Source organism: Rhincodon typus, chromosome 19 (genome assembly GCF_021869965.1).
Source record: "Rhincodon typus isolate 14 chromosome 19, sRhiTyp1.1, whole genome shotgun sequence".
NCBI lineage: Eukaryota > Metazoa > Chordata > Chondrichthyes > Orectolobiformes > Rhincodontidae > Rhincodon > Rhincodon typus.
In genome coordinates, this window is record NC_063350.1 from 5534932 (window position 1) to 5561223 (window position 26292).

General features: G+C 44.5%; 1 protein-coding gene across 3 annotated transcripts in view; it reads right to left on the bottom strand.

Moving 5' to 3' along the window:
- Positions 1–25373, bottom strand: part of LOC109926065 (syntenin-1-like) — a 32408-nt gene extending 7035 nt beyond the window's left edge. Inside the window, exons 1-6 of one of the 3 annotated variants that reach the window (XM_048608230.1) lie at positions 25201–25373; positions 11369–11439; positions 9668–9737; positions 8472–8575; positions 4325–4486; positions 3543–3718 (exon numbers count right to left, since the gene is read on the bottom strand). In XM_048608230.1, the coding sequence (XP_048464187.1) occupies positions 3543–3718; positions 4325–4486; positions 8472–8575; positions 9668–9737; positions 11369–11419 (563 nt within the window). In that variant the 5' untranslated portion in view covers positions 11420–11439; positions 25201–25373. Of the gene's footprint in view, positions 1–3542; positions 3719–4324; positions 4487–8471; positions 8576–9667; positions 9738–11368; positions 11440–13422; positions 13571–23715; positions 23898–25200 lie in introns of those variants that run through there. The other 2 variants (XM_048608229.1, XM_048608228.1) reach the window with 2 other exon arrangements.
- Positions 25374–26292: the final 919 nt, after the last annotated feature.

The window sequence follows — 26292 nt, forward strand, 5'->3', positions numbered from 1 at the left end:
CTATCTCGACTCCATTTTCTCCCCCTTGGTCCAGGAACTCCCTACCTATGTCCGTGACACCACCCACGCCCTCCACCTCCTCCAGAACTTCCAATTCCCCGGTCCCCAACACCTCATCTTTACCATGGACGTCCAGTCCCTCTACACCTGCATTCCCCATGCAGATGGCCTTAAGGCCCTCCGCTTCTTCCTGTCCCGCAGGCCCGACCAGTCCCCCTCCACTGATACCCTCATCCGCTTAGCCGAACTCGTCCTCACACTCAACAACTTCTCTTTCAATTCCTCCCACTTCCTACAGACAAAGGGGGTAGCCATGGGTACCCGCATGGGCCCAAGCTACGCCTGCCTCTTTGTAGGTTACGTGGAACAATCCCTCTTCCGTACCTACACCGGCCCTAAACCCCACCTCTTCCTCCGTTACATTGATGACTGTATCGGTGCCGCCTCGTGCTCCCACGAGGAGCTCGAACAGTTCATACACTTCACTAACACCTTCCACCCCAACCTTAAATTTACCTGGACCATCTCTAACACCTCTCTCCCCTTCCTGGACCTCTCTGTCTCCATATCGGGCAACCACCTAGAAACCGATATTCATTTCAAGCCCACCGACTCCCACAGCTACCTAGAATACTCCTCCTCCCACCCACCTTCCTGCAAAAATGCTATCCCCTATTCCCAATTCCTTCGCCTCCGCCGCATCTGCTCCCAGGATGAGGCATTCCACTCCCGTACATCTCAGTTGTCCTCGTTTTTCAAGGACCGTAACTTCCCCTCCTCGGTGGTCGAGAACGCCCTCAACCGTGTCTCCCACATCTCCCGCACCTCATCCCTCACACCCCGTCCACGCAATAAGAACCAAAAAAGAATCCCCCTCGTCCTCACGTACCACCCCACCAACCTCCGGATCCAACGCATCATCCTCCGACACTTCCGCCATCTGCAATCCGACCCCACCACCAAAGACATCTTTCCCTCCCCACCTTTATCTGCTTTCCGGAGGGACAACTCTCTCCGTGACTCCCTTGTCCGCTCCACACTCCCCTCCAGCTCCACCACACCCGGCACTTTTCCCTGCAACCGCAGGAAGTGCTACACCTGCCCCCATACCTCCTCCCTCACCCCCATCCCAGGCCCCAAGAAGACTTTCCACATCAAGCAGATGTTCACCTGCACATCTGCCAATGTGGTATACTGCATCCGCTGTACCCGGTGTGGCTTCCTCTACATCGGGGAAACCAAGCGGAGACTCGGGGACCGCTTTGCAGAACACCTACGCTCGGTTCGCAACAAACAACTGCACCTCCCAGTCGCGAACCATTTCAACTCCCCCTCCCATTCCTCGGACGACATGTCCATCCTGGGCCCCCTGCATTGCCACAACGATGCCACCCGAAAGCTGCAGGAATAGCATCTCATATTTCGCTTGAGAACCCTGCAGCCCAAAGGTATCAATGTGGACTTCACAAGCTTCAAAATCTCCCCTCCCTCTACTGCATCCCAAAACCAGCCCAGCTTGTCCCCGCCTCCCTAACCCTGTCCTTCCTCCCACCTTTCCCCTCCTCCCACCTCAAGCCGCACCCCTATCTCCTACCTACTAACCTCATCCCGCCTCCTTGACCTGTCCGTCCTCCCCTCCCTAACTCCCCACCTACATTCACCTTTACTGGCTCTAACCCCACCTCTTTGACCTGTCTGTCTCCTCTCCACCTATCTTCTCCTTTATCCATCTTCTATCCGCCTCCCCGTCTCTCCCTATTTATTTCAGAATCCCCTTCCCCTCCCCCATTTCTGAAGAAGGGTTTCGACCCGAAACGTCAGCCTTCCTGCTCCTCTGATGCTGCTTGGCCTGCTGTGTTCATCCAGCTCTACACCTTGTTATCTCAGATTCTCCAGCATCGGCAGTTCCTACTATCTCTGTTTACATATAACACAAGTTTAGAGATTTTGAAACGCACTATAACAGATTCAATCAATAATCCCCAAAACACTCCTTTACAAATTCCCAAAACATCAGCCTGTACAGTACACAAAAAGGACTCCTTGTATAGCATTCAGAAGAATCCCTTCTCTAACACCTCAATGGGTTTAATGTAACTGTGACTTCATCTCCCAGTTTAGAAAAATTGATAGTCTCTTCCTGGAGCTTTTATACACCCGAGTTTAAACATTTTCAGCTCAAAATAGTCCCTTCTTGGTTTTATTCAAACATTTCTGGTCTGGCAGTATTAGTAAATCCTTGTTCCAAGGTAATCTATTTTTTATTGTGTTCACCCTTTCTCAGGAACAGTCATTAAACACTCATCTTCATCCAAGAAATTCTTCAGAAATGTCCCGATTGAAGCTTAAAATAACTGTATCACATACACTTTATGGATGTTTCCCCTAAGATAGTTAATGATTAACTCTTCAGACACACTGAAAAACCCATACATCGCTAATTCAAAATTTGCTAAATGATATTAAAATAAATATAAAATCTCACAGTCTGTATCACATTTTCAAAAGCAGAAGGACTGAGGAAGGACTGATGATAAGAGGATATTACAAAGGTGAAAGTAAGCATTTTTGTACGGTGAAGAAGACATTTGGTATTAAGCTGAGGGCAGGGCAATATTGATGCATCTAGTGATCAGGAATGTTGTCATTTATTGACAGGGATATAAAAGAGAAATTTGGCACAATTGTATAGGGTATTGATGAGACCACATCTGGAGTACCGTATACAGTTTTGTTCTCATTATTGAGATAGATAGATAGATAGATATATATATATAATATCTCTATGCGTGTGTGTGTGTGTGAGAGAGAGTGTGTGGTGTGTGTGTCGTTATATGTCCACACAGATACATATAAAATCGTATTAAAAACAGCTCGTAAGAGGCTCATTTGACTCAGTCCTGAGAAGAAGGGATTATCTTGTAAGAACAAGTAGCACAAGATGGGTGTTCGTCCAATCATATTTAGAAGAATAAGATACAAAATTATTGAAACATATCAGATCCTGAATGGACATGACAGGATGGATTCTGAAAAGATGCTTCTCCTTGTGAGAGAGACTAGTACCAGGAGTCACAGTTAAAAGTAAAGTATATCTTAGTTAAGACAAAGGTGAGAAGAACGGCTTTCTCTCAGTGGGTCATTAGTGTGTGGACTGGTCTTCCCCAGACAGCAGTGGAGGCAGAGTCTCTGACTATTTATAAGGCAGAGTTACATTGACTCCAGTGTTAGAAGGGAATCACAAAGGTATCTGGAGCAGTCAGGAAAGTGCAGTTAAGCTCCCAATCAGATTGGCCACTGTCCTATCAAATAATGGAGCAGGCTGGAGCAGCAAATGGCTTACTGTAGTGGGAGGGGTTTCAACGATGGATCTGACATTGGACAAATTTTCCCCAAGAGTTTGTCCAACAGTGAGAAGCCTGCACGTAAATCTCAAAATGAAATAACCAATTATTTCAAATCATAATCCTTGAGGATTTGTACAATTAGAGGAATTGGCTCACAGTCCAACCAGAGCCAGTTGAATTGAGAGAGTTACGTACCGGTCCCGGACGATGACGGAGATCCTGTCCTGCGGCGCCTGTTTTAGTGCCTTATGTGCTTTGTCAGTGCTCCAGCCTGCACAGGTCTGGCCGTTCAGTTGCAGGATCTGGTCCCCAAAACGCAGCCCAACAAGAGAAGCAGGGGAGTTGGCCTGCACCAACTGCACAAAGATCCCCTAGGGGAAAACAATAAGAAGGAAATGGGTGAAAAAAGTGTCTAAAGAAAACAAGAGATAACAAGGTGTTGTAAATGCCATAATAAATTTTTAGGGTGGACTTGTTTATTGAAAATTAGGAATGGATTATTTCACTGACACTGGGATGCTTATCAACAATCATTGAATCATAGCCATCTACAGTGCAGAAAAATGCCCTTCAGCTGAGCCAATCAAAAACAACCATCTAACTATCCTAATCCCACTTTCCAGCATTTGGCCCACAGCCTTGGCATCGCAAGTGAACATCTAAATACCTTTAAATGTTACCAGGGTTTCTGCCTCTCCCACCTTCACAGGCAGCGAGTTTCAGATTCCCAACTCAGTGAAAAGAATTTCTCCTCATAACCCCAGTAAACCTCCTGCTACTTCCATTAAATCTATGCACTTAGATGTAAGTGCCAAAGGAATTGACTCAAGGAAATTCTTACCTTGGGACAGGAGTAGGACTAGATAAACCTTTATTTCAAAAATCTGGCCCAGGCACAATGGAAAAGACAATTACCTCGTTGTGCTGTACAATTATACGATGGGACCTTTGGGTGCATTTGCATGTTATTTACTTACCTTGTCAACTGCACGCAGACGCAGCCCAACCTTTCCATCTTGGTCCTTACAGAGGATCACTTCCCGCACTCCAGCTTTGATCTCCGCTCGGTGGAGTCCCAGACTGTTTCCAGTCAATGGGGCCACCATGTTATTCATGGTTGACTGATTGCTGTCAGCTTGCTAGACAGTGAAGCACAAAAATAGAAAGAGTGAGAAATCCAAGGTGAAATGGGAGGGAGAGCAGAGGGGAGATGATAAGTGTGCAGATGTAACCAAGATTGGCTGGGTGGTTGACAGTGAGGAAGGAGGTTGTAGGTTACAGGAGGATATGGTGGATTACTCGAATGGGCAGATCAATAGTAGATGGAATTTAACCCTGATAAGTGTGAGTTGATCTACTTTGGAAGAAGTAACAAGGGAGTACTCAATAAAACTCAAGAACAGAGGGATCTTTGATTGCTTGATCACAGATTCCTGAAAGCAACAGGGTAGCTAAGGTGGCATAGCAGACACTCGCCTTTATCAGTCATGGCATTCATTATGACGGCAGGAAAGTCATGTTGAAGTTGTACAGGACATTGGTTAGGTCACAGCTGGAGTACTGCATGCAGTTCTGTTCACCACTGTATAGAAAGGATGTGATTGCACTGCAGGGGATGCAGGAGAGACTCACCAGAATGTTGCCTGGAATGGACCATTTCATTGATGAAGAGAGGCTGGATAAGCTTGGGTTGTTTTCGTGAGAGCAGAGAAGGCTGAGAGGGGTCCTGATTGAGGTGTGTAAGATTATGAGGGACATGGACAGTGTGAATAGAAAATAGCTGTTCCCCTGAACTGCAGGGTCAATAACAAGGGGGCATAATTTTAAAGTGAAAGGCAGGAGGTTTAGAAGGGATTTAAGGAAATATATTTTACCCAGAAGCTGGTGGGAATCAGGAATGCTCTGCCTGGGAGGATAATTGAGGTAGGATACCTCATAACTTTTCAAAAAGTACTTGGATGAACACTTGAAGTGTCACAACATTCAAGGCTGTGGGCCTAGTGTGGGAAAGTGGGATCCATGTAGATTTAGAGCAGTTATTTGTTAGTGCAGACTCAATGGGCCAAAGGGCCTCTTCTGTACTGTGTGATTCTATGATTGTGTGGAGAACGAATCAGCAGATTGTTTTCTATCTCTCCAGACTTCTGTAACTGGGGATTTTGGTATGGAGAGACTTAACACAGGCAGCTGCTAACTCATGATCACTCCATGCCATCGCCCATGTCAAGATCTACTCTACTATCTTTCTGGTGAGTTTGGCAATGCTTGACAAATTTGGCATTTCTTTCCTACAGAAGGTGGGGCTGGTGGGTGATACCCTTACATTTTGGGCAAAACGCTTTGACACGGTGCATAAGAATTAACCTTGGATGCATTGGTGGTCATCTTCCAGAATTCTATGGACTCTGGAGCATATCCTACAGATTGGAGGGTAGCAACTGTAACCACCATTATTTAAAAAGGGAGGAACAGACAAAAGAAAACAGGGAAATACAGTCAAGCTAGCCTAATGAGAGTAGTGGAGAAAATGCTAGAGTCTACTATAAAAGATGTGATAACAGAACATTTGGAAAGCAAACATGGTTTTATGAAAGACAAATCATGCTTAACAAATCTACTGAAGGTTTTGAGAATATAACTAGTGGGACAGATAAGGGAGAACCAGTGTGTGTGATGTATTTCGATTTTCAGAAGGGGCTTTTGATAAGAGGCTAATGGGAAAAATTCAATCATGTGGGATTGGGGTAATGCATTGGCATGGATTAAGAATTGGTTGACAGATAGGAAACAGATTGGGAATAAATGAGCCTTTTTCCGAGTGATAAGCAGTGACTGTGAGGCACTAGAGATCAGTGCTCAGACCCCAACTGTTCACAATATATATAAATGACCTGGATGATGGAACTAAATGAAACATTTTTAATCTTACTGATGACACAAAATGGGCAAGATTGAGTGTTGTGAGGAGCAATCAAGGAGACTTAACATAATTTAGACAATTTGAGTGTGTGGGCAAAATCATGGTGGATGCAGTGCAACATGGCTAAATGTGGAGTTATACACTTCACTGTGAAAAACATAAAGAAACAGTATTATTTAAATGGTGATATATTGGAAAGTGTGGATATGCAAAAGTACCTGGGTGTCCTTATCCACCAGTCAATGGAAGTAGACAGGCAGGGGCGACAGACAATTAGGAAGGCAAATGGTATGTTGGCCTTCATTACAGAGGATTTGAATTCAGAAGCAGGGATATCTTACTGCAGTCAGGCAGGGCCTTGGTGAGACCACATCTAGAGTATTGTTTGAAAGTTTTGGTCTCCCTACCGAAGAAAGAATATACTTGCCAAAAAAGGGAGAGCAGTGAAAGTTCACTAGACTGATACCAGTACTATGAGGACACAATGGTTCGACTGGGCCTGTATTCATGACAGTTTAGAAGGAAAGAGGTTTGGGCAGAAATCAGGAGTAGTGTACTGACTTGGATGGAGACCTGGCTATGGAAACAGAGATTAGGGTTCAGACCCGAAACATCAGCTTTCCTGCTCTTCTGATGCTGCTCGGCCTGCTGTGTTCATCCAGCTCTACACCTTGGTATATCAGAGATTAGAAATAAACAGGGCTTTTTCCCAAATAGCAGCCAGTGGGTTACCGCAGGGATCAGTGTTAGGAAGCCAGCTATTCTCAATATATATTCATGATTTAGATGAGGGCACTAAATGTAATATCTCTAAGTTTGCAGACGACACAAAGCTGGGTTGGGGGGGGCAGTGAACTGTGAGGAGAATGCAGAAATGCCACAGTGTGATTTGGACAAGTTCAGTGAATGAGCAAATATGAGGCATATGAAGTATAATGTGGATAACTGAGAGGTTATCCACTTTTGTAGCAAAAACAGGAAGGCAGATTATTATCTGCATGTGATAGATTGGGAAAGGGGGAGGAGCAACAAGACCTGGTGGCCTCATACACCGGTCACTGAAGGTAAGTGTGCAGGTATAGCAGGTCATGAAGGCAAATAGTATGTTGGTCTTCATAGTGACAGGCTTTAAGTACTGGAGCAGGGATGTCTTCTGCAATTGTACAGGGCCTTGGTGTGACTGCACCTGGAATATTGTGCGTAGTTTTGGTCTCCTTACCTGAGGAAGGATGTTCTGGCTATGGAGGGAGTGCAATGAAGCTTTACCAGACTGATTCCTGGGCTGACAGGACTGACGTATGAAAAGAGACGGGATCAATTGGGACTACATTCACTGGAGTTTAGAAAAATGAGGGGCTATTTCATTGACGCCTAAACAATCCTAACAGGTCTAGACAGGGTAAAACAGGACAGATATTCTCAATGAACAGGGAGTCTAGAACAGTCACAGTTGAAGGACACAGGGTGGGCCATTTAGGACTGAGATGAGGAGAAATTTCTTCACCCAGAGAGTAGAGAGCCTGTGGAATTCTGTGACACAGCAGTTGAGGCCGAAACATTGAATGTTTTCAAGAAGGAGTTGCATATAGTTCCTGGGGCTAAATGAATCAAAAGCTACGGGACAAAAGTGGGAACAAGGTACTGAGTCGGATGATCAGCCATGATCTTATTGAATGGAGAAGCAGGCTTGAAGGGCTGAATGGCCTTATACTGTATGTTTCTTTGATCTGACTGAAATGTAAAAAATTCTTTCAGGGCTGGACAAACCAGATGCAGAGAGGATGTTTCCCTTGGTCAGGGTGTCTAGAATCAGGGGTTTCATCCTAAAGACTGAGAGTTCAGCATGTCCCCTCACCACCCCCCCACCTCCACGCACACCCACCCCCCCCACCCACCCCCCCCCCCCCCACCTCCCCCTTCTCCTCCCCCACTCCATGTTCAGGCTGACACTCCCTGTGCAGTACTGAGTGCTTCAATATCTGAAAGGGAACTTAAACACTCTAACAGCTTCCTACTGAGCTACAACTGACATCCCAAATAAAGACAGGTATAATTAATATCAAAAGGCTAGAATTAATGTTTTATCTTAATGTTACTAAAAAAGAGAAACGCCTTTCAGGAGATTTGTGGATAATGAATAGGGCGTAAGGGAGGAGAGTTTTCATGCAGCTCATTGTAGTCACCCAATTCCATCAGATGCTTACTCCAGATTCTGCAGCTGGCACTATGGCCATGTTCTGCCTCAGATCCTCACTGTTCAGATCCAGTCCCATATAGTCTCCCAGTTCCTGCAGGTCTGGATATAAACCTGAAGCAGAAGAGAAACAAATCAGACAGGTTTTTAAAGAAAGTATCAGGGTGGAACCACAGTGACATGCGCATTGGCAGAGATCTGGTTAGGGATACAGGACGAGAAAGTGACTATTCAATGCCATGGACCTGTTTCGACATTCAGTTAGATCACAATCAATTTGCACCTCCATACCATTTGCCTTTCATATTTCTTCAATACCTGTACCCAATAAAAATTTATCAATTTCAGTCTTGAAGGTCCCTGTGTCCTCCAGCATCTGAGACACTTGCAACAGAAAATATCAGATTCCCCAGAAGACTTTACAGGAGAAAGTGTTACTAATTTCCCTCTGGATTAGCTGGCTTTAAGTGCATGCCCGTTTGTCCAGGAATTTCCCAATAGGAAATAGTTTCTCTGAATCCTTTAAAGAATTTAAACTCCTTGACTAGATCATCCATCAACTTTCTAGACTCAAGGGAATACAATTCAGGCTAATACAGGCTGGCCTTAGAAGTTAATCATTGTCATTCTGCCAAACCTGGACCACTTCTGCAAGTCAACCTGAGATGTGGAATATCTGTACGGAAATGACAGCAGAGTCAGAGTGGGGCAAGGGCAATGTAAAGCTTGAGAGGCAGACAAATTTAGGGAGGGAATTCCAGAGCTCAGAGCTTTGACAGTTGGTGGCACAACCACCGCTAGTGGAACAATGGAAGATTGAAACTTGCATAAGAGTAATTAACATCAAGTGTTAACTATCCCTCTGTAGCCCAATTGTTAAGGAGGGGAGGAAGCCCCTATCTGTCTCATTTCCCCTTCAATCTGCCCCATTTGAAACCAGAGCATGCAGCTGAGCCAGGTGATGGGACTGCCATTCTGCCTGAACAAGACTGCCTTGAAATTCTACACGTTATGGCCCCTGTTCCAGGATCATGACCTTCTCAGGATTGAGAGGTTACCACGATAAAGCTAGGCAAGGACATGGAAGAAAGTGGAGATATTAACACCAAGCAGGAGTCATGCTTGAGATGTTGAGAGTGGAGGTTGAAGAACAACGTGGAACACTGACGTTAAAATAAGGACACAACACAAGTTGCAATGACTCACCACTTCCAGCACTGGGGGTCTCAGCTTCAATTGCTGGTGGGGCCATCTTGGCTGCAATAGTGGCCTGAGCCTAAAATAAACAAACATTTAAATCTAATATCCAATTATATAATAATTATCTTCTAATGATAATAAACAAAGTCATCAGGTCATTTCTGGAATACAGGCAAGACATTATTCCATCATGGTTCCTGTCTTAGTTTTGTTTTGACATTATTTCATCCCCTTTGCTAGGTTTTAGCCACTAGTTTTGCATTCCTTTAGTCCTTTCAGTCTTCTATTAATATCATTACAACCAACAGGTAATCCGGCCCTTTCCCTTCATTTTCTTTTCTGCCCCTTGTTGCCCCCCACCACCCACCAGGAAGAGACCTTGTCATTCATCTTATCTATGTCCCTCATGATGTTATAAGCCTCTATAAGGTCATTCCTCGGCTTCCTGTGCTCCAGTGAACAAAGTCCCAACCTTTCCAGTCTATTCTTTATAGCTCAAACCCTCTATTCCTGGCAACATCCTGGTAAATCTTTTCTGAACCCTCTCTGCTTTAATAATATCTTTCTTATAACAGGGAAACCAGAACTACACACAGTGCTCCAGAAGAGGTCTCACCAATGTCCTGTACAACTTAAACATGACGTCCCAACTCCTAGATTTGGTCTCATATTTTCATCTATATCAGGATGATATTTATCAAGAAGACATTAAAAACCTGTAAAAACACATTGGTAGTCTTTTAGGAACTGTTCAGCGGTCAATGACTTAGTGACCACTGCAAATCTTTTCTGGTGCATATCAGATTATGAGTCTAAGCATTAGGCTTCTTTCAGTTGTGTTGAGCAGATTTTGCTTAAAGTTTGTCATCTGGAACTCCACGTCTTCATCCTCACCATTGCTTTGGTGTTTCCACTTAATATTTCCTTTCGGCTTGAGTATTGTTCCATCATATAGTATCAACTTTACTTTTAAGGGCTTCATTATCGGATCATCATCTTGAGCCATTAAACACATCTGAGAAGCATATAATATGCACACAGCATTGATGTCTATCTGATGCTTCACATTCACATCACTCTCTTCTGTAGTCTCAAGCCATAAATAACCTTTAGACCTGCCAATGCCAATCTGTTGTATGGTGTAAAAATATTCGTCACTATCAATGGCTGACACCTCTCCAGCAGCCATCTTGTCGGCTTGCTTTATTTCTTTCTAGATAAATATTTGCATACAAAGTGATTCAGTGTTTTGCAGTTGGAGCCCATTGGATATGCTTCCTTTTATGTAATGTTCGGTTCCAAGTTCACAATATCTCCTCTTGCCTTGATCTTTTGGCTGGTATTTCTGCAAACATTTATTCCTCGTTCCCAACTTGTTGTTCTTATTTGGCCTAGAATGTTTATCAGTACCTCGCTAAGCCTTGTTCCATTAATACAATCCATTTGATGATTGACAACATCAGAGCTTCTGAACACTGACAATTTAGTTCCAATGTTCAGAATCACATTTTAATTAACTAAAGATTATTTAGTCCATCTTGCCTGGTTTTAGCCACTAGTTTTGTACTCCTTTATGCAAGCAGTCAAGGGAAAAAACACTTTTATCCTGCTGGACTAGCCTGAATTCACCAAAATTTAAACAATTGAGCAATCATCATCAACACCTTAAACAATGTAGAAACTGTATTAAAAACCATTTAAACTGACCTCAAGTACTTTGGAGACCTTCAGATCCTCCAGTGACGGATACAGAGACATTGTCTGTTTCAACCTTGACACTGAAATGGACAGAGTTGTTAGTTATACATATATAAAATGCTTTGTTTAATTTCAACTATTTATTACCGCATGAAGCTTTCCAGAGAAGCAATGCCCAGCCCACTGTGAAGTCAGCAATTTGACCCATCAAAACACATCCTTCTTACACCTGAATGAAAGCATTAAAATGCTTGATGGATTAAGCAGCTCAGGAGGCCCGAAGAGAAATTGTGGCTGGTGTTCCAGAGACCTGATCAGGGAGTACATCTCTGAATTCTGAGACCCTTTTGGTATGGTATTTAGAGATGATAGCTATGAAATAATAATAAATTAAAAAAATGAAAAGTATTTCAAAGAACAGTGATTACTTTTGAATTCACATTTTTTTTTTTAAAAAAGTAAATTGTTCAAGCGATGTGGACATGACTGACCAGGCAAGCTATTATTGCCCATTTCAAATTGCCCTCAAGAAGGTGGTGAGCTGTCTTCGTGCACTGCAGTGGTCCATGGGGTGCAGGGACACCCACAATACTGTTAGGAAGGGATTTCCCGGATTTTGACCCAGTGAAAGTGAGGAACAGCAATACATTTCCAAGCCAGGATAGTGACTGGCTTGGAGGGGAACTTGCAGGTGCTGGTATTCCCAATTTCTGCTGCCCTTGTCCTTCTAGGAGGTGGATTTGCAAATTTGGAAATTCTACCATCAGAGGAGCCTGAATGAGTTATTACAGTGCATCTTGCGGATAATACACAGTGCTGCTACTCTGTGTCAGTGGTGAAGGGAGTGAACATTGAAGGTGGTGGATGTGTGGCTAATCAAATTGGCTGCTTTGTCCTGGATGGTGTCAAGCTTCTTGAGTGTTATTGGAGCTGCACCCATCCAAGTAATTGGAAAATATTCTATTACACTTGTGACTTGTGCCTTGTAGATGGTGGACAGGCTTTGGAGAGTCAGAAGGTGAGCTATTAGCCTCTTGCTGAGGATCCCTGCAGGGGACCGTTGGAGGAGGCCAAAATGGATCATCCACTTGGCACTTCTGGCTGAAAAGTTGTCCATCACCATTCATGACTAGATGTGGCAGGACTGTAGAGCTTTGATCTTATCCGTTGGTTGTGGGATCATTTATCTGTGTCTATGGCTTGCTGCTGGCTGGATGATAAATGGTACAGTGTGGAATGTGCCAGGTCACAGATTGTGGTTGAATACAATTCTGGTGCTTATGTCTCACAGCACCTCATGGATGCCTAGTCGAGTTACTATTGGAAGATCTGTCCGATTTAGCACAGTGATCTTGCCACACGACACAACAAGGGTATCCTCAATGTGAAGAAGGGATTTCATCAGCACAAGCACTGTGCAGTGGTCACTTCTACCATCATGGATGGATGCATCAGCAGCAGGCAGATTGGCGAGGAGGAGGTCAAAAAGATTTTCCCCTCTTGCTGGTATCCTTGCCACTTATTGTAGATCCAGTAAAACAGCCATATCCATTAGGACTCAGCCAGTTCAATCAGTAGCGGTTCTGCCAAGGCACTCTTGGTGATGGACATTTAAATCCTCCACCCAGAGTGCAACTTGTTCCCTGACCACCCTCAGAGTTATCTCCAGGTGGCATTCACAGGCATTCAGCATCAAGGAGTAATGATTCATCAGATAAGGGGCAGTACGTGGTAATCAGTAGAACATTTCCTTGTTTGCATTTGAACTTGATACTGTAAGATTTCATGAGGTCTGGAATAAATATTGTGAAATCCCAGAACAATTCCTTCCAGATTTTGTACCACTGTGCTACCACCCCTGGTAGGATCATCCTGCCAGTGGGACAGGACATATCCAGGAATGTGGATACTCATACTCATGGAAACATACTTCACAGACGCATGATGTCCTAAACCCCAAGCAAGGCTGTTGTTTAATTAGTTTGTGGGTCACTTCTCCCAATTTTGTCAAGGTCCCAGTTGTTAAGGAAGATCAGTGTCATCAGGTCTGTGGTTGTCCTTACCTTTTCCAGTGCCCAGGTTAAGAACTGGGTGGTCTATCTGAATGGTTTCCTTTCTCTGGACTTTGTAGCAGTTTTGACACAACCGAGTAGCTTGTTCGGTCATCTCAGAGGGCAGTTCGCGACAACCACATTGCAGGCCAGATCATCTAAGGAAGGCAGATTTCCTTCCTCAAAGAATACTGGTGAACCACATTTTGTAATAGTTGAGTGATTATGAATTGGTGAAAATCGAACCCATGTCTCTAGAACACTCGCTCTCGCGCCCTCTCTCCCCGCCTCTGCCTCGCTCTCGCGCCCTCTCGACCTCTTCCCCCCCACCCCCCCCGCCCTCTCCCCACCCCGCCCTTGCTCTGGCGCCCTCTCTCCCCCCGCCCTCGCGCCCTCTCTCCCCCCACCTCGCTCTCACTCTCTCTCTTTCCCCCACCTTGCTCTGTCTCACACAAACACGTCAATCTATGGGGTGAATTTGTATTTGCAGATACATTTTATTTTGTTCCGAAATCACACAATTTATAGACAGTTTGTCAATATGGTGGTTTACAAATTCCTACGTTTGAAAGACCAGTCTGACTCCAAACTAAAAGACAAACAGATTCTGAACAAGGTGTCACACCTAGTATGTATTTCTGACTTATAATGTCACCTCTTCTTTACACCCATAAAACCTTTAGTTCTCTCAGGACTGTGACTTTAAAGGAATTTGGGGATTTACACAAATATATTAATCAATTAAAACCTTCTAACTTATTAAAGATTTAGCAGCATCTTAGATTTGTTTAGTTCATCCTCATCAATGGTGTGACCGTTTGATCCTTTACTTATAAATTGTGTCTGATACTACCTCTCTCACTAACACCTGACAAAGGACTGAAGCAAGAAAGCTGGTGTTTTCAAATAAACCAGTTGGACTATAACCTGATGTCATGTGATTTCTGACCAAGTTGACAGGCCTCCTGCTGCTCTTAAAGCTCTTGTTTCTGACTGAGCAATTCTGGTCATTTTAAATTTCCAGTCACTTTCTCTTCCAGAAACAAATGAAGCCATTTGAATATGAACCTATTTTTGTCCTATGGAGTATAGGTTGGTATATGAACTTTGTAATGACGCATTGAAAATCTTAACAATGCAAATGACACATTGCCACCAACTAGTCTGATGTGTATTTTAATGAGACAATAAGGCGTAGAGCTGGATGAACACAGCAGGCCAAGCAGCATCATAGGAGCAGGAAGGGTGACGTTTCGGGCCTAGACCTTTCTTCAGAAATGGGGGAGGGGAAGGGGGTTCTGAAATAAATAGGGAGAGAGGGAGAGGCGGAAAGAAGATGGATAGAGGAGAAGATAGGTGGAGAGGAGACAGACAGGTCAGAGAGGCGGGGATGGAGCCAGTAAAGGTGAGTGTAGGTGGGGAGGTAGGGAGGAGATAGGTCAGTCCAGGGAGGACGGACAGGTCAAGGGGGCGGGATGAGGTTAGTAGGTAGGAAATGGGGGTGCAGCTTGAGGTGGGAGGAGGGGATAGGTGGGAGGAAGAACAGGTTAGGGAGGCGGGGACAAGCTGGGCTGGTTTTGGGATGCGGTAGGGGGAGGGGAGATTTTGAAGCTTGTGAAATCCACATTGATACCATTGGGCTGCAGGGTTCCCAAGCGGAATATGAGTTGCTGTTCCTGCAACCTTCGGGTAGCATCGTTGTGACACTGCAGGAGGCCCAGGATGGACATGTCATCTGAGGAATGGGAGGGGGAGTTGAAATGTTTCGCGACTGGGAGGTGCAGTTGTTTAGTGCGAACCGAGCATAGGTGTTCTGCAAAGCGGTCCCCAAGCCTCCGCTTGGTTTCCCTGACGTAGAGGAGGCCACAATGGGAACAGCGGATGCAGTATACCACATTAGCAGATGTGCAGGTGAACATCTGCTTGATGTGGAAAGTCTTCTTGGGGCCTGGGATGGGGGTCAGGGGGGAGGTGTAGAGGCAGGTGTAGCACTTCCTGCGGTTGCAGGGAAAGTGCCAGGTGTGGTGGGGCTGGAGGGGAGTGTGGAGCAGACAAGGGAGTCACGGAGAGAGTGGTCCCTCCAGAAAGCAGATAAGGGTGGGGAAGGAAAAACGTGGTGGGGTTGGAATGCAGATGGCGGAAGTGTCGGAGGATGATGCATTGGATCGAGAGGTTGGTGGGGTGGTACGTGAGGACGAGGGGGATTCTTTTTTGGTTGTTATTGCGGGGAAGGGGTGCGAGGGATAAGTTGCGGGAAATGCGGGAGACACGATCGAGGGCATTCTCGACCACTGACGGGGGGGACGTTGCGGTCCTTGAAAAATGAGGACATCTGAGATGTACAGGAGTGGAATGCCTCATCCTGGGAGCAGATGCGGCAGAGGCGAAGGAATTGGGAATAGGGAATGGCATTTTTGCAGGAAGGTGGGTGGGAGGAGGTGTATTCTAGGCAGCTGTGGGAGTCAGTGGGCTTGAAATGGATATCGGTTTCTAGGTGGTTGCCCGAGATGGAGACAGAGAGGTCCAGGGAGGAGAGAGAGGTATTAGAGATGGTCCAAGTGAACTTAAGGTTGGGGTGGAAGGTGTTGGTGAAGTGGATTAACTGATTGAGCTCCTCCTGGGAGCACGAGGTGGCGCCAATACAGTCATCAATGTAACGGAGGAAGAGGTGGGGTTTAGGGCCAGTGTAGGTACGGAAGAGGGATTGTTCTACGTAACCTACAAAGAGGCAGGCGTAGCTTGGGCCCATGCGGGTATCCATGGCCACCCCCTTTGTCTGTAGGAAGTGGGAGGAATTGAAAGAGAAGTTGTTGAGGGTGAGGATGAGTTCGGCTAAGCGGATGAGGGTGTCAGTGGAGGGGGACTGGTCGGGCCTGCGGGACAGGAAGAAGCGGAGGGCCTTTAGGCCATCTGTATGGGGAATGCAGGTGTATAGGGACTGGACGTCCATGGTAAAGATGAGGTGTTGGGGACCGGGGAATTGGAAGTTCTGGAGGAGGTGGAGGGCATGGGTGGTGTCACGGACGTAGGTAGGGAGTTCCTGGACCAAGGGGGAGAAAATGGAGTCGAGATAGGTGGAGATAAGTTCGGTGGGGCAGGAGCAGGCGGAGACAATGGGTCGACCAGGGCAGTCAGGTTTGTGGATTTTGGGAAGGAGATAGAAGCGGGCAGTGCGGGGTTGGGGAACGATGAGGTTGGAGGCTGTGGGTGGGAGGTCACCTGAGGTGATGAGGTTGTGGATGGTTTGGGAGATGGGTGCTCGGGGGTGGGGTCATGATCAAGTGGGCGGTAGGAGGAGGTGTTGAAGAGTTGGCGTCTGACCTCGGCGATGAAGAGGTCAGTGAGCCATACTACAACTGCGCCTCCCTTGTCCGCGGGTTTTATGGTGAGGTTGGGATGGGAGCGGAGGGCTGCACGTTCTGCGGGGGAAGAGGTTGGAGTGGGTGAGAGGGGTGGAGAGGTTGAGGCGATTGATGTCTCGACGGCAGTTGGAGATGAAGAGGTCGAGGGAGGGTAGGAGGCCTTGGGGTGGTGTCCAGGAGGAGGGGGTGTGTTGGAGGCGGGAGAAGGGGTCAGTCGAGGGAGGGTTAGGCTCACGGTTGAAGAAGTAAACGTGGAGGCGGAGGCGGCGGAAAAACTGCTCTATGTCCAAACGTGACTGGTATTCGTTGATGTGTGGGTGGAGGGGGACAAAGGTGAGCCCTTCCTGTTTCTGGTGAAGGCTGAGCAGGAGTCGTCCATTCCTGCTCCTTGTTCTTATGTTCCTATATTCATCACAGCCTTTGACTCTGCTCTGTCTCAGTCAGACATTATAGTCCCTCCCCAATTTGCTCATACATGACATCCTGGACTCAGGACACTAGCAATGAGGCCATGATTGCTGGTGAGGATGAGGATACAATACTGGCTTTTATTATAATAATATGCTTTTATTTTGTTGTTGACTCTGTACATCTTCAATTGGAAGCTTGATCCGTTCTTGACTGTGTCATGAATGGTATCTTCACAGATAACACGTAGTCCTGTGATCTCCTCAGTGGTCATAGAGCCATCATCAAATAGAAGACAAGGCTATGGGCCCAGTGCTGGAAAATGGGACTAAAATAGATAGGTGCTTGATGACTGGCACAGAGACAATGGGCCGAAGGGCCTCTTTCTGTGCTGTATGACTATGACGCAACAGTCCATTACACCAGAGGGAGAAAACAGAAAGAAAGCAAATCAGGAGAACTGAGTATTGAACAAACTGATTAACCTGGAGGTCCACTTTTAGTCATACAAGGTAAGTCAGACTGGCTTGTGTCTTTTCCAGCTGTTATTGTTTCTCTCCCTCACTCAAGTATTGCCAATTCTCTCAAAAGAAAACCGACCAGGCCCATTCCCTCTCTCTAGCCCTACAATCCTACAACTTTATTTTCCTCAATGACCTATACAAATGTCTTATGAAATCATTAATCATTTTGGCTTCTACAAACTTTGTGGGTGGCTGTGTGGTCATTCAAAGCATGTTTAAAAAAAAATTTCCAAATGATTACACTCACATTGCTGATTCATACAGCTGTAGGTGGAAGAGGATCTTACACATTTTTCATTATCTGCCGTTGGGTTTTTCTTGGATATTTTACCACTGTTGGAAGGTTACACGGTTGTGGGGAATGGTTTGTGGAGGGTGAGGGCAGCAAAGGTGGGTGGTTGGAAATGATTAGGTTGCTTCAGTTCTGAGTGTGAGGTAGGATAGATGGTCCAGCTAAACTTCCTCTACCTGTCATTTTCAGATAGTCTGCAGAGTAATGGAACAGTCAAAATGCACTTCCATTACTGCCATTCTCTGCTTCCTGTCTCCTTCCCAATGTCTCTAACCCACAAAGAGCTCTTAGCGTTCCCACCCCTCAGGATCTGATTGGGTCCTCCAGAAATTGAAGGTAATCTCTCAGTTATAGCTAATCTCTAGGTGACATCTGTGTGCAAACCCGGTGAAAAATCATTGGAACACTTAAAATTTTTTTTTGCCATTTTGTGTGAATGTTACTCTTATATCTGGTAAGGAGACATGAAAGTGGGGGAAAAAAGCCCCTTTGGTTGATCACCAAGCATGATTCAATTCAGTAATGAGTCTTTTGCTTTCTAAATGGCATGGGACAGCAATGCCTTGCACAGCAGATCTATTTAATGACTAATTGCTGCAATCTTGGAGCAAATCATGTGATGAAATCTCCAGGAATACATCTAGTCAGAGTTGGCAACCCAACAGCTCTTTCCTAGAGTCACCACTGATGTAAAACAGCTATGTCGCATCCTCATAATTGAACCGTGAAACAAAATAGCAGCTTTGGACCTCTTTTAAAAACTTGTTCAATAACAAAGAAATGGTTGACTCTTAAAAGGGAGTAACACATTTTACAATTTGCCATTGTTGTCTCCTGAGATAAAAACATCTTGCAGTGAACAAATTGCAACAATGCCCTGGGGCCACAGCACCCTAATGACTAGGCAAACAACTCCTTTGTAGCTCATTCCAAACTCTATAAGGATTCAACTCACTGAACATCACAAGATTCAGTAATCATTAGATCACAGTTGCTTTCCTGATCAAAGCCAAATAAAATGATTTGATATTCCAGCCTTGAAATACCTCATTCAACTAAACTTTTAAAATTTACTTCTAGAACTTGACTTTCTCATCTCCATTTTCACAATGAATAAGATAATCTCTAACCCAGGGATCAGTTAGCTCAGTTGGTTGGATGGATGGTTTGCGATGCAGAATAGTGCCAACAGCGTGGGTTCAATGCCTACATTGGCTGAAGTTACCATGAAGGACTCTCCTTCTCAACTTTTTCCCCTCAGCTCAGGCATGGTGACCCTCAGGTTAACCCAGTCCAATTTGTCTCTCCAACAACAAGAGCAACCCTATGATCCAATAGGGGGAATGGTGACTTTTTTTAAAATTTCCAACTCCACTTTTATAACTGCTGAGCTTCCTTATCTAACTCTCCTAATTTTGTATTGTCTACAAACTGACTTCTGGAATGGGGTGGAGGGGATTTTTCTAGGTCCGCATGTAACCACATTGGCTTGTTTCCGATCCATTGGCATGTCCGTCAATGTCATCTGACTCCAGAATAATGGTCATGACTGTCTCCCAAATTTCTACTCTTGTCTCTGCAGGATAAATGCTCTCTTTGCCAAGGATTTAATTGATCTGAGTCCATTTAACCTGTCTCATACTCCCACTTAATATTGTGTCAATCTTGTCCTTGATTCCACCTTGATCCAGATAATTGCACTAACTACGGTTCACACGTTTAACGTATAACTTTTATATCGTCCATCTCTAACTCTTCACTTTCTGGCATTCCTCTGTGCAACTTTGGGATGAGCTGTTCATTGGTAATTATTATAAACGCACTGACTGGGCTCCTCTATGGTGTGAATGGTCAGATTACAGTGATTATGGGATAGTAACTACAACAAATGGAAGAGTAGCTAGGCTATCATGTCTCATTAGGCTTAAGGAAATTGATCATTTTAATTAATCCAGCATATGTCTAATTGGTTCGTTCATTAATCTGACTTTAGGTCAGAGGTCATACATATCACTAATGTACATTTGTGCAGTCTAGAGAGTCAGTTGATACTTTTTGTGTACAAAACCCAAACACGGTAATTTAACATCTCACCACCACAAGATCAACTATTTTGTTATTGTACCTCAATTATTACACCATCTAGTGACTCTAGAAAATTTAATTGCCAGAAATGTAGAAAGTCATTCATCCATAGCATCCTTTATCCTTTCCAAGTTCTGTTCCACAATTTGATCAATAAGTCTCAGATAGCTTTTCAGTGGAATACTGAGGGAGCATTGAACTGTCAGATGTATGTCAAATATGACTCAACTATCATCTATTGTTATCTATGGAACCTTGTTGTGCAGAGATTGAGATGTTGTAAATGTGACAATTAATGTGTTTAATGCTAATGTGGCATTTGCATCCTAGCGCCCCACCCCCCAACAACTTATTGTTCAGTGCTTTGGTACTGAGGTCAAAAGGGAATTGCTACTCTTTGACCCCACCCAAATGTCACTTCAAGTCACCTCTAGATGAGTCATATACTAGACCAAATGTCACTACCAAAACCTGTCCCTAATAATGACGTCAAATTTTCTGGTCTATAGCTTGGCTCTTGATATATTACTTCACAACATCCAGTTAATCACTTGCTAACCTTTAGGAACCTCACTTGAATTTAGTGAATCACAAAAATATCAATTCAGGCTTCATTAATTTCTGCCCCATCTCATGAGTTCAAACTGGTTGAACAAGCTGCTTTTTTCTATTTAATCTTGCTTATTTTATAGCGGCTTAAAAAAAATTCATGGGCTGTTGCCTATCCCTAACTGAACTTGTGAAGGTGGTGGCGAGCTACCTTCTCGAACTGACGTCCTTCTGGTATCTATAGTGGCTTGATACAATTGGGTGACTTGCTGGTCCATTTCAGAGGGAAGTTAAGATTAAATGTGGGGTCACATGAGCCAGACAAGATAAGCATAGCAGATTTCCTTCCATAAAGGATAGCAGTGAACCAGATGGATTTTTAAGACAACGTATATGATCATCATCACCAAACCTTGCTCATAGCTCTAGATTTATTCATCAAATTCAAATTTCACCAGCTGTCATTGTGGCATCTGAACCCATGCTCTCAGACCATTAGCCTAGGCCATTGGATTACTAGTCTGGTGTCACAGTCTCCCCTACTACCATCCTGCCAATTTGGATTAATTATATTCATTGGCATCTGAGGTTAAAGGTTACATGTTCAAATCTCCCACCTGCTCAAAGCATGTAACGTAGACCGACCATTCAGCGCAGTATTCAGGATATTCTGCATTGTTGACACTGCTTTTCCAACGACACATTAATCTAAAACTCTTGTTAGCTCCAGGTGAATGCATTCAACCCTCAATCAGTATTGCCTGAACCACATTTATAGTTTAGGGGACCCTGCCGTCTGTAGTTTGGCTCCAGATCTATGTGCCTGTGTAACAGTAGCAAGTACACTTTGGAAGTAATTTATTGATTGCAAAAACCTCCTTTAAAAAAAATGTAGGTTTAGTTATTCTTTTCTGAAACTGAGAAAGGAGACATCTGTCCCTCCACTACTGGAGTAAGAAATAAAGCTAAGGGCTGATGATTCTTTGCGGAATGAATTTTTTTTTAAATCAGGGACTCGCTGCCTCAGAGCACATTGTAATGGATTCAAACAACAAGAAGGAGGAATGTGACATACTTGGAAAATTAAAAGTTGCAGAGCTTTGGGAAAAGAGTTCGAGTGTGGAACTAATTGGATAACTCTTTCAAAGAGTTACAAAGGACAGAATTGTCTCTTGTGCTGTATTATTCCATAATTTGTAACTCACTGATCATCCCTGAATTTTAAAAAAACTAAAACGAAGACTCACAAGATTATTCTTCAGGGATTCAAATCTAAACAGTTGGAGTGCACAAATGCAGTATGATGTTAAGTAGAAATTACAAACTAGGTTCATATTCCCTGCAATGTGAAAGATTGATGGATGGCTTGGTATAATTTTTTTTAAAGTTATTTTTAAATAAAGGAATTAATGGGCTGGACAGAGGGAAACATTTACCGGTGGGGTGGAGGTCTAGAACAGAGGGACATAATATTAAAATCAGAGACAGACCATTTAAAAGAGAAGTTAGGAAACTTTTCTTCACACAAAGAATGATGGAAGTGTGAAACACTCACCAATACAGTAGATGCTAGCTTAATCAGCCATAAAATCTGAGGTAGATTTGTGCTGGACAGGTATACACAAGGAATTGCAGGATTCTTGTGGCGCAGTGATACTGTCCCTATCTCTGAGCCAGGTGGCCTTCTTCAAGTCACACCTGCTGCGCAGGTATTTAATAACATCTCTGAATAGGTTGATTAGATAAAAATATTACAAATGCTGCTGTAAAAACCCACAGTGAGTCTTTTGCTATTGGATAAAAGAGAAAGAATAAAAGGAATCACAGGATTCATGTGGTGCAGTGGTAGTGCCTCTGCCTCTGGTCCAGGGGGGACTGGGTTCAACTCTCACCTGCTCCAGAGGTGTGTAATAACATCTATGAACAGGTTGATTGGATAATAACTATAAAAGAAAATGGAGGCAGGCTGTCGGAACAGGCTCTCAGGAATTAATAGCTTAGACATGCTCCCATTTTCCTATTAGCAGTAGTAGCCTTTTTTTCCCCTTTATTCATTGATGGGATGAGGGTGTCACTAGCTAGGCAGCATTTATTGCCCATCCCTAATTGCCCATTGCTGTGGGTCTGGAGTCACATGTAGGCCAGACCAGGCAAGGATGGCAGTTTCCTTCCCTAAAGGAGATTAGTGAACCAGATGGGTTTTTCCAACAATTGGCAATGGATTCACGGTCATCATTAGATTCTTAATTCCAGATATTTATTGAATTCAAATTCCACCATCTGCCATGGTGGGATTCGAACCGGAGTCCCCAGAATGTTAGCTGGGTCTCTGGATTAACAGTCCATCGCCTCCCCATAACCTCCCTGTAAATATACCACCTAAACCAGGAAGTATCACGGCTAGGTCCCGCACATGAAGCGGGTGTAATGACAAAGGGCCTCTGTTGCAATTGACTTCATTGAACACATAGGGAAAGGGTGACCGTGTGAAACCAGACTGGCTTCCCACTCCTGTTGCTGCGCCGCTGCCTAATAAATAAATAAAAGCTGTTAATGCTTGTGTATGTTAGACATCTTGTGGGAATCAGCTTCACAGCACCGCTTAATTTCGATTAATCAGGTATTTGTAAACTGGAATAAAAAGGTCGATGGGGTTTAAACTGGGAACACACTGTTGATGAGCCCGCATTGAAACATTTACAGACATACATGACGAGGGGCCATATTATGATGTCAAGACTTTTACAAAGTACCTAAACGTTTCTAAATTAATTGTTTCATTAGCTGGCTTATAGGAGTTCAAACCTTGGAGAATTTGCAGCCAGATTCTCTGCAGTTGCTAATTTTCATCTGAGGGTCATAAGTAGCTTCGTACCACGGACTGGTTGGTCACAGTTAGTTAGTCTAAATATTATTATTATTGTAGGTTAAAGAGCGGAGATTTTAGTTTGACACTCAGGACGGGACGGAGAAACCAGGGGAGAATTCATCAAGAGAAGGAAACTAAACCCTCAACCAGAACGAGACAGATTTAAAACAGAAACAATCTTGGCCAAAGAGACGGGAAAAAAAAAAGTAAACTCACCTCAGAGAAGAATTTAGTTTTTTAAAAAAAAAAGAAAGTCACTTTGATTCGATTCTCCCCCTCTGACTGTGAACGCAGGAAAATGCCTAGAAATGTCGTGTAGTGCAGGCGGATCCCACAGACAAAAGTGCAAGGAGGAAGCCGGAAGAGAGCAATTGGAAAACAGATTCTGCGATTGGCTGGGGTGGATTCCCCACTACTCATGCATTCGGAATGTGTCTATAAAACTCAAAAAGGAGTCTTCGAACCTCGATCAGAGTGGGTTACGGAAAGAGGGGAGCATTTAAAACTTGTAAGTCAGTTACAGAGGTGCGTACTTCCCTCTCTGAACCATATGCAAAAAGAACTCTCTCTCCTTGCCTCAACAACGAGAGCTTTTTCATACTGGAATCGCCGGGGTCTCACGTTTCAGCTACTTCCCTGGAGATCCCATCACCTAACCTCACCATGTCAGGCAACCACTTTACCCTAATTCGCCAGATTTTTAATTCTCATAAACAAGAGTTGAAAACAAGGTAGGATAAACATGCCTTTTTTGGAAAACAAACATTTAGTTTGTCTCCCCAGGTTGTTTTTTTTAATTTAAAACTAATTTTCTATAAACAGGATGTGCCGCCAATTAACAAAAATAACTGAGGATGCTGGAAATCAGATTCCAGCGTGGACCCCGAAATGTTGACCCTGCTTTCTCTCCACAGATGCTGCCAAGCCTGCTGAGTTTTTCCAGCTATTTCTGTTTTGTTTTATGTCATCATTTGTTGCTCACTATCTCTATTGCCCTTGAACAAAAGAAATAGGAGCTGGAGTGGGTCAGTTTGGCTTCTCAGGTTTGCCCCACCGTTCAGTAAGATAATGGGGTATTTGATCATGCCCCAAGTTCATACATTCTCCCCCTTTTGAATTCCTTTGAGATGTAAAATCTGCTTAGCTCAGCCTAAAATATATTCAATAGCTCAGCCACTTTCCTCTTCGCCCCCCCTGCTTGTTGGGTAGAGAATTTCAAGGATTAATGACCCTTTCAGGGAAGAAATTCCTCCTCCTCTTAAATGGAAGAGAGCCCTTATTTTGAAATTTAGATTTTCCGTTTGAGATGAAACATCCTCCCACCACTGACTATTTTGAGTCCCTAGGTCTCAAACAGATTCACTCATTCTTCTAGGTTCTAACCTATATCAGTGTATCCTGCTCAATGTTTCATCATTTAACATCCCTTCATCCCAGTTATCAACCTGCAAACCCCTCAACTTTCTTTCATTGCTCAAAAAATACTTTATTCATAAGAAAATTTTTACCTATATTCACAGATACCAAAGCAGTTCTGTACAGTCTTTGCGTATCAGGAAAAACAAACATTGGAATTTGACATTCCCTGCAGTTGCAAAAATCAAAGGCATTTCTTACTATGTAAGTCATTGTTCACATACATTGAAGCAACTAGACAATCTGGTAACTGAACAGACCCTCATTATATTTTGGCAAAAATACCTTAGACATTGGCCTTTCCCCACTGTGCCTTGGGGGCTGCTATCCCGAGCTTTGGTGCATCCTTGGAATTTGGAATGTGCCAATCTGCAACACTCAGTCGAGTTATTCCAGTCCAAAGAGTTGACCAACATGTTTTGGGCAGACCAAAGAGAATCTTTCACCAAGTTGATGGTTCTCCAGGCACCGTTGATGTTTGTTTCAGTGTGCACTCCAGGGAACAACCTATGGAGCACAGAGTCCTGCATCACAGAACTGCTAAAAGATAATCCTCGACAAAAACCATTGCATCTCTCTTCAGAGATAGTAGGAACTGCAGATGCTGGAGAATCCGAGACAACCAGGTGCAGGGCTGGATGAACACAGCAGGCCAAGCAGCATCATAGGAGCAGAGAGGCTGACGTTTCGGGCCTAGACCCTTCATCAGAAAAGGGGGAGGGGAAGGGGGTTTTGAAATAAATAGGGAGAGAGTGGGAGGCGGATAGAAGAGGGATAGAGGAGAGGATAGGTGGAGAGGAAACAAACAGGTCGAAGAGGCGGGGATGGGGCCAGGAAAGGTGAGTGTAGGTAGGGAGTTAGGAAGGGGATAGGTCAGTCCAGGGAGGACGGACAGGTCAAGGGGGCGGGATGAGGTTGGTCGGTAGGAGATGGAGGTGCGGCTTGAGGTGGGAGGAGGGGATAGGTGGGAGGAAGAACAGGTTAGGGAGGCAGGGACGAGCTGGACTGGTTTTGGGATGCGGTAGGGGGAGGGGAGATTTTGAAACTTGTGAAATCCACATTGATACCATTGGGCTGCAGGGTTCCCAAGCGGAATATGAGTTGCTGTTCCTGCAACCTTCGGGTGGCATCGTTGTGGCACTGCAGGAGGCCCAGGATGGACATGTCGTCTGAGGAATGGGAGGGGGAGTTGAAATGGTTCGCGACTGGGAGGTGCAGTTGTTTGTTGCGAACCGAGCGTAGGTGTTCTGCAAAGCGGTCCCCGAGTCTCCGCTTGGTTTCCCCGATGTAGAGGAAGCCACACCGGGTACAGCGGATGCAGTATACCACATTGGCAGATGTGCAGGTGAACATCTGCTTGATGTGGAAAGTCTTCAT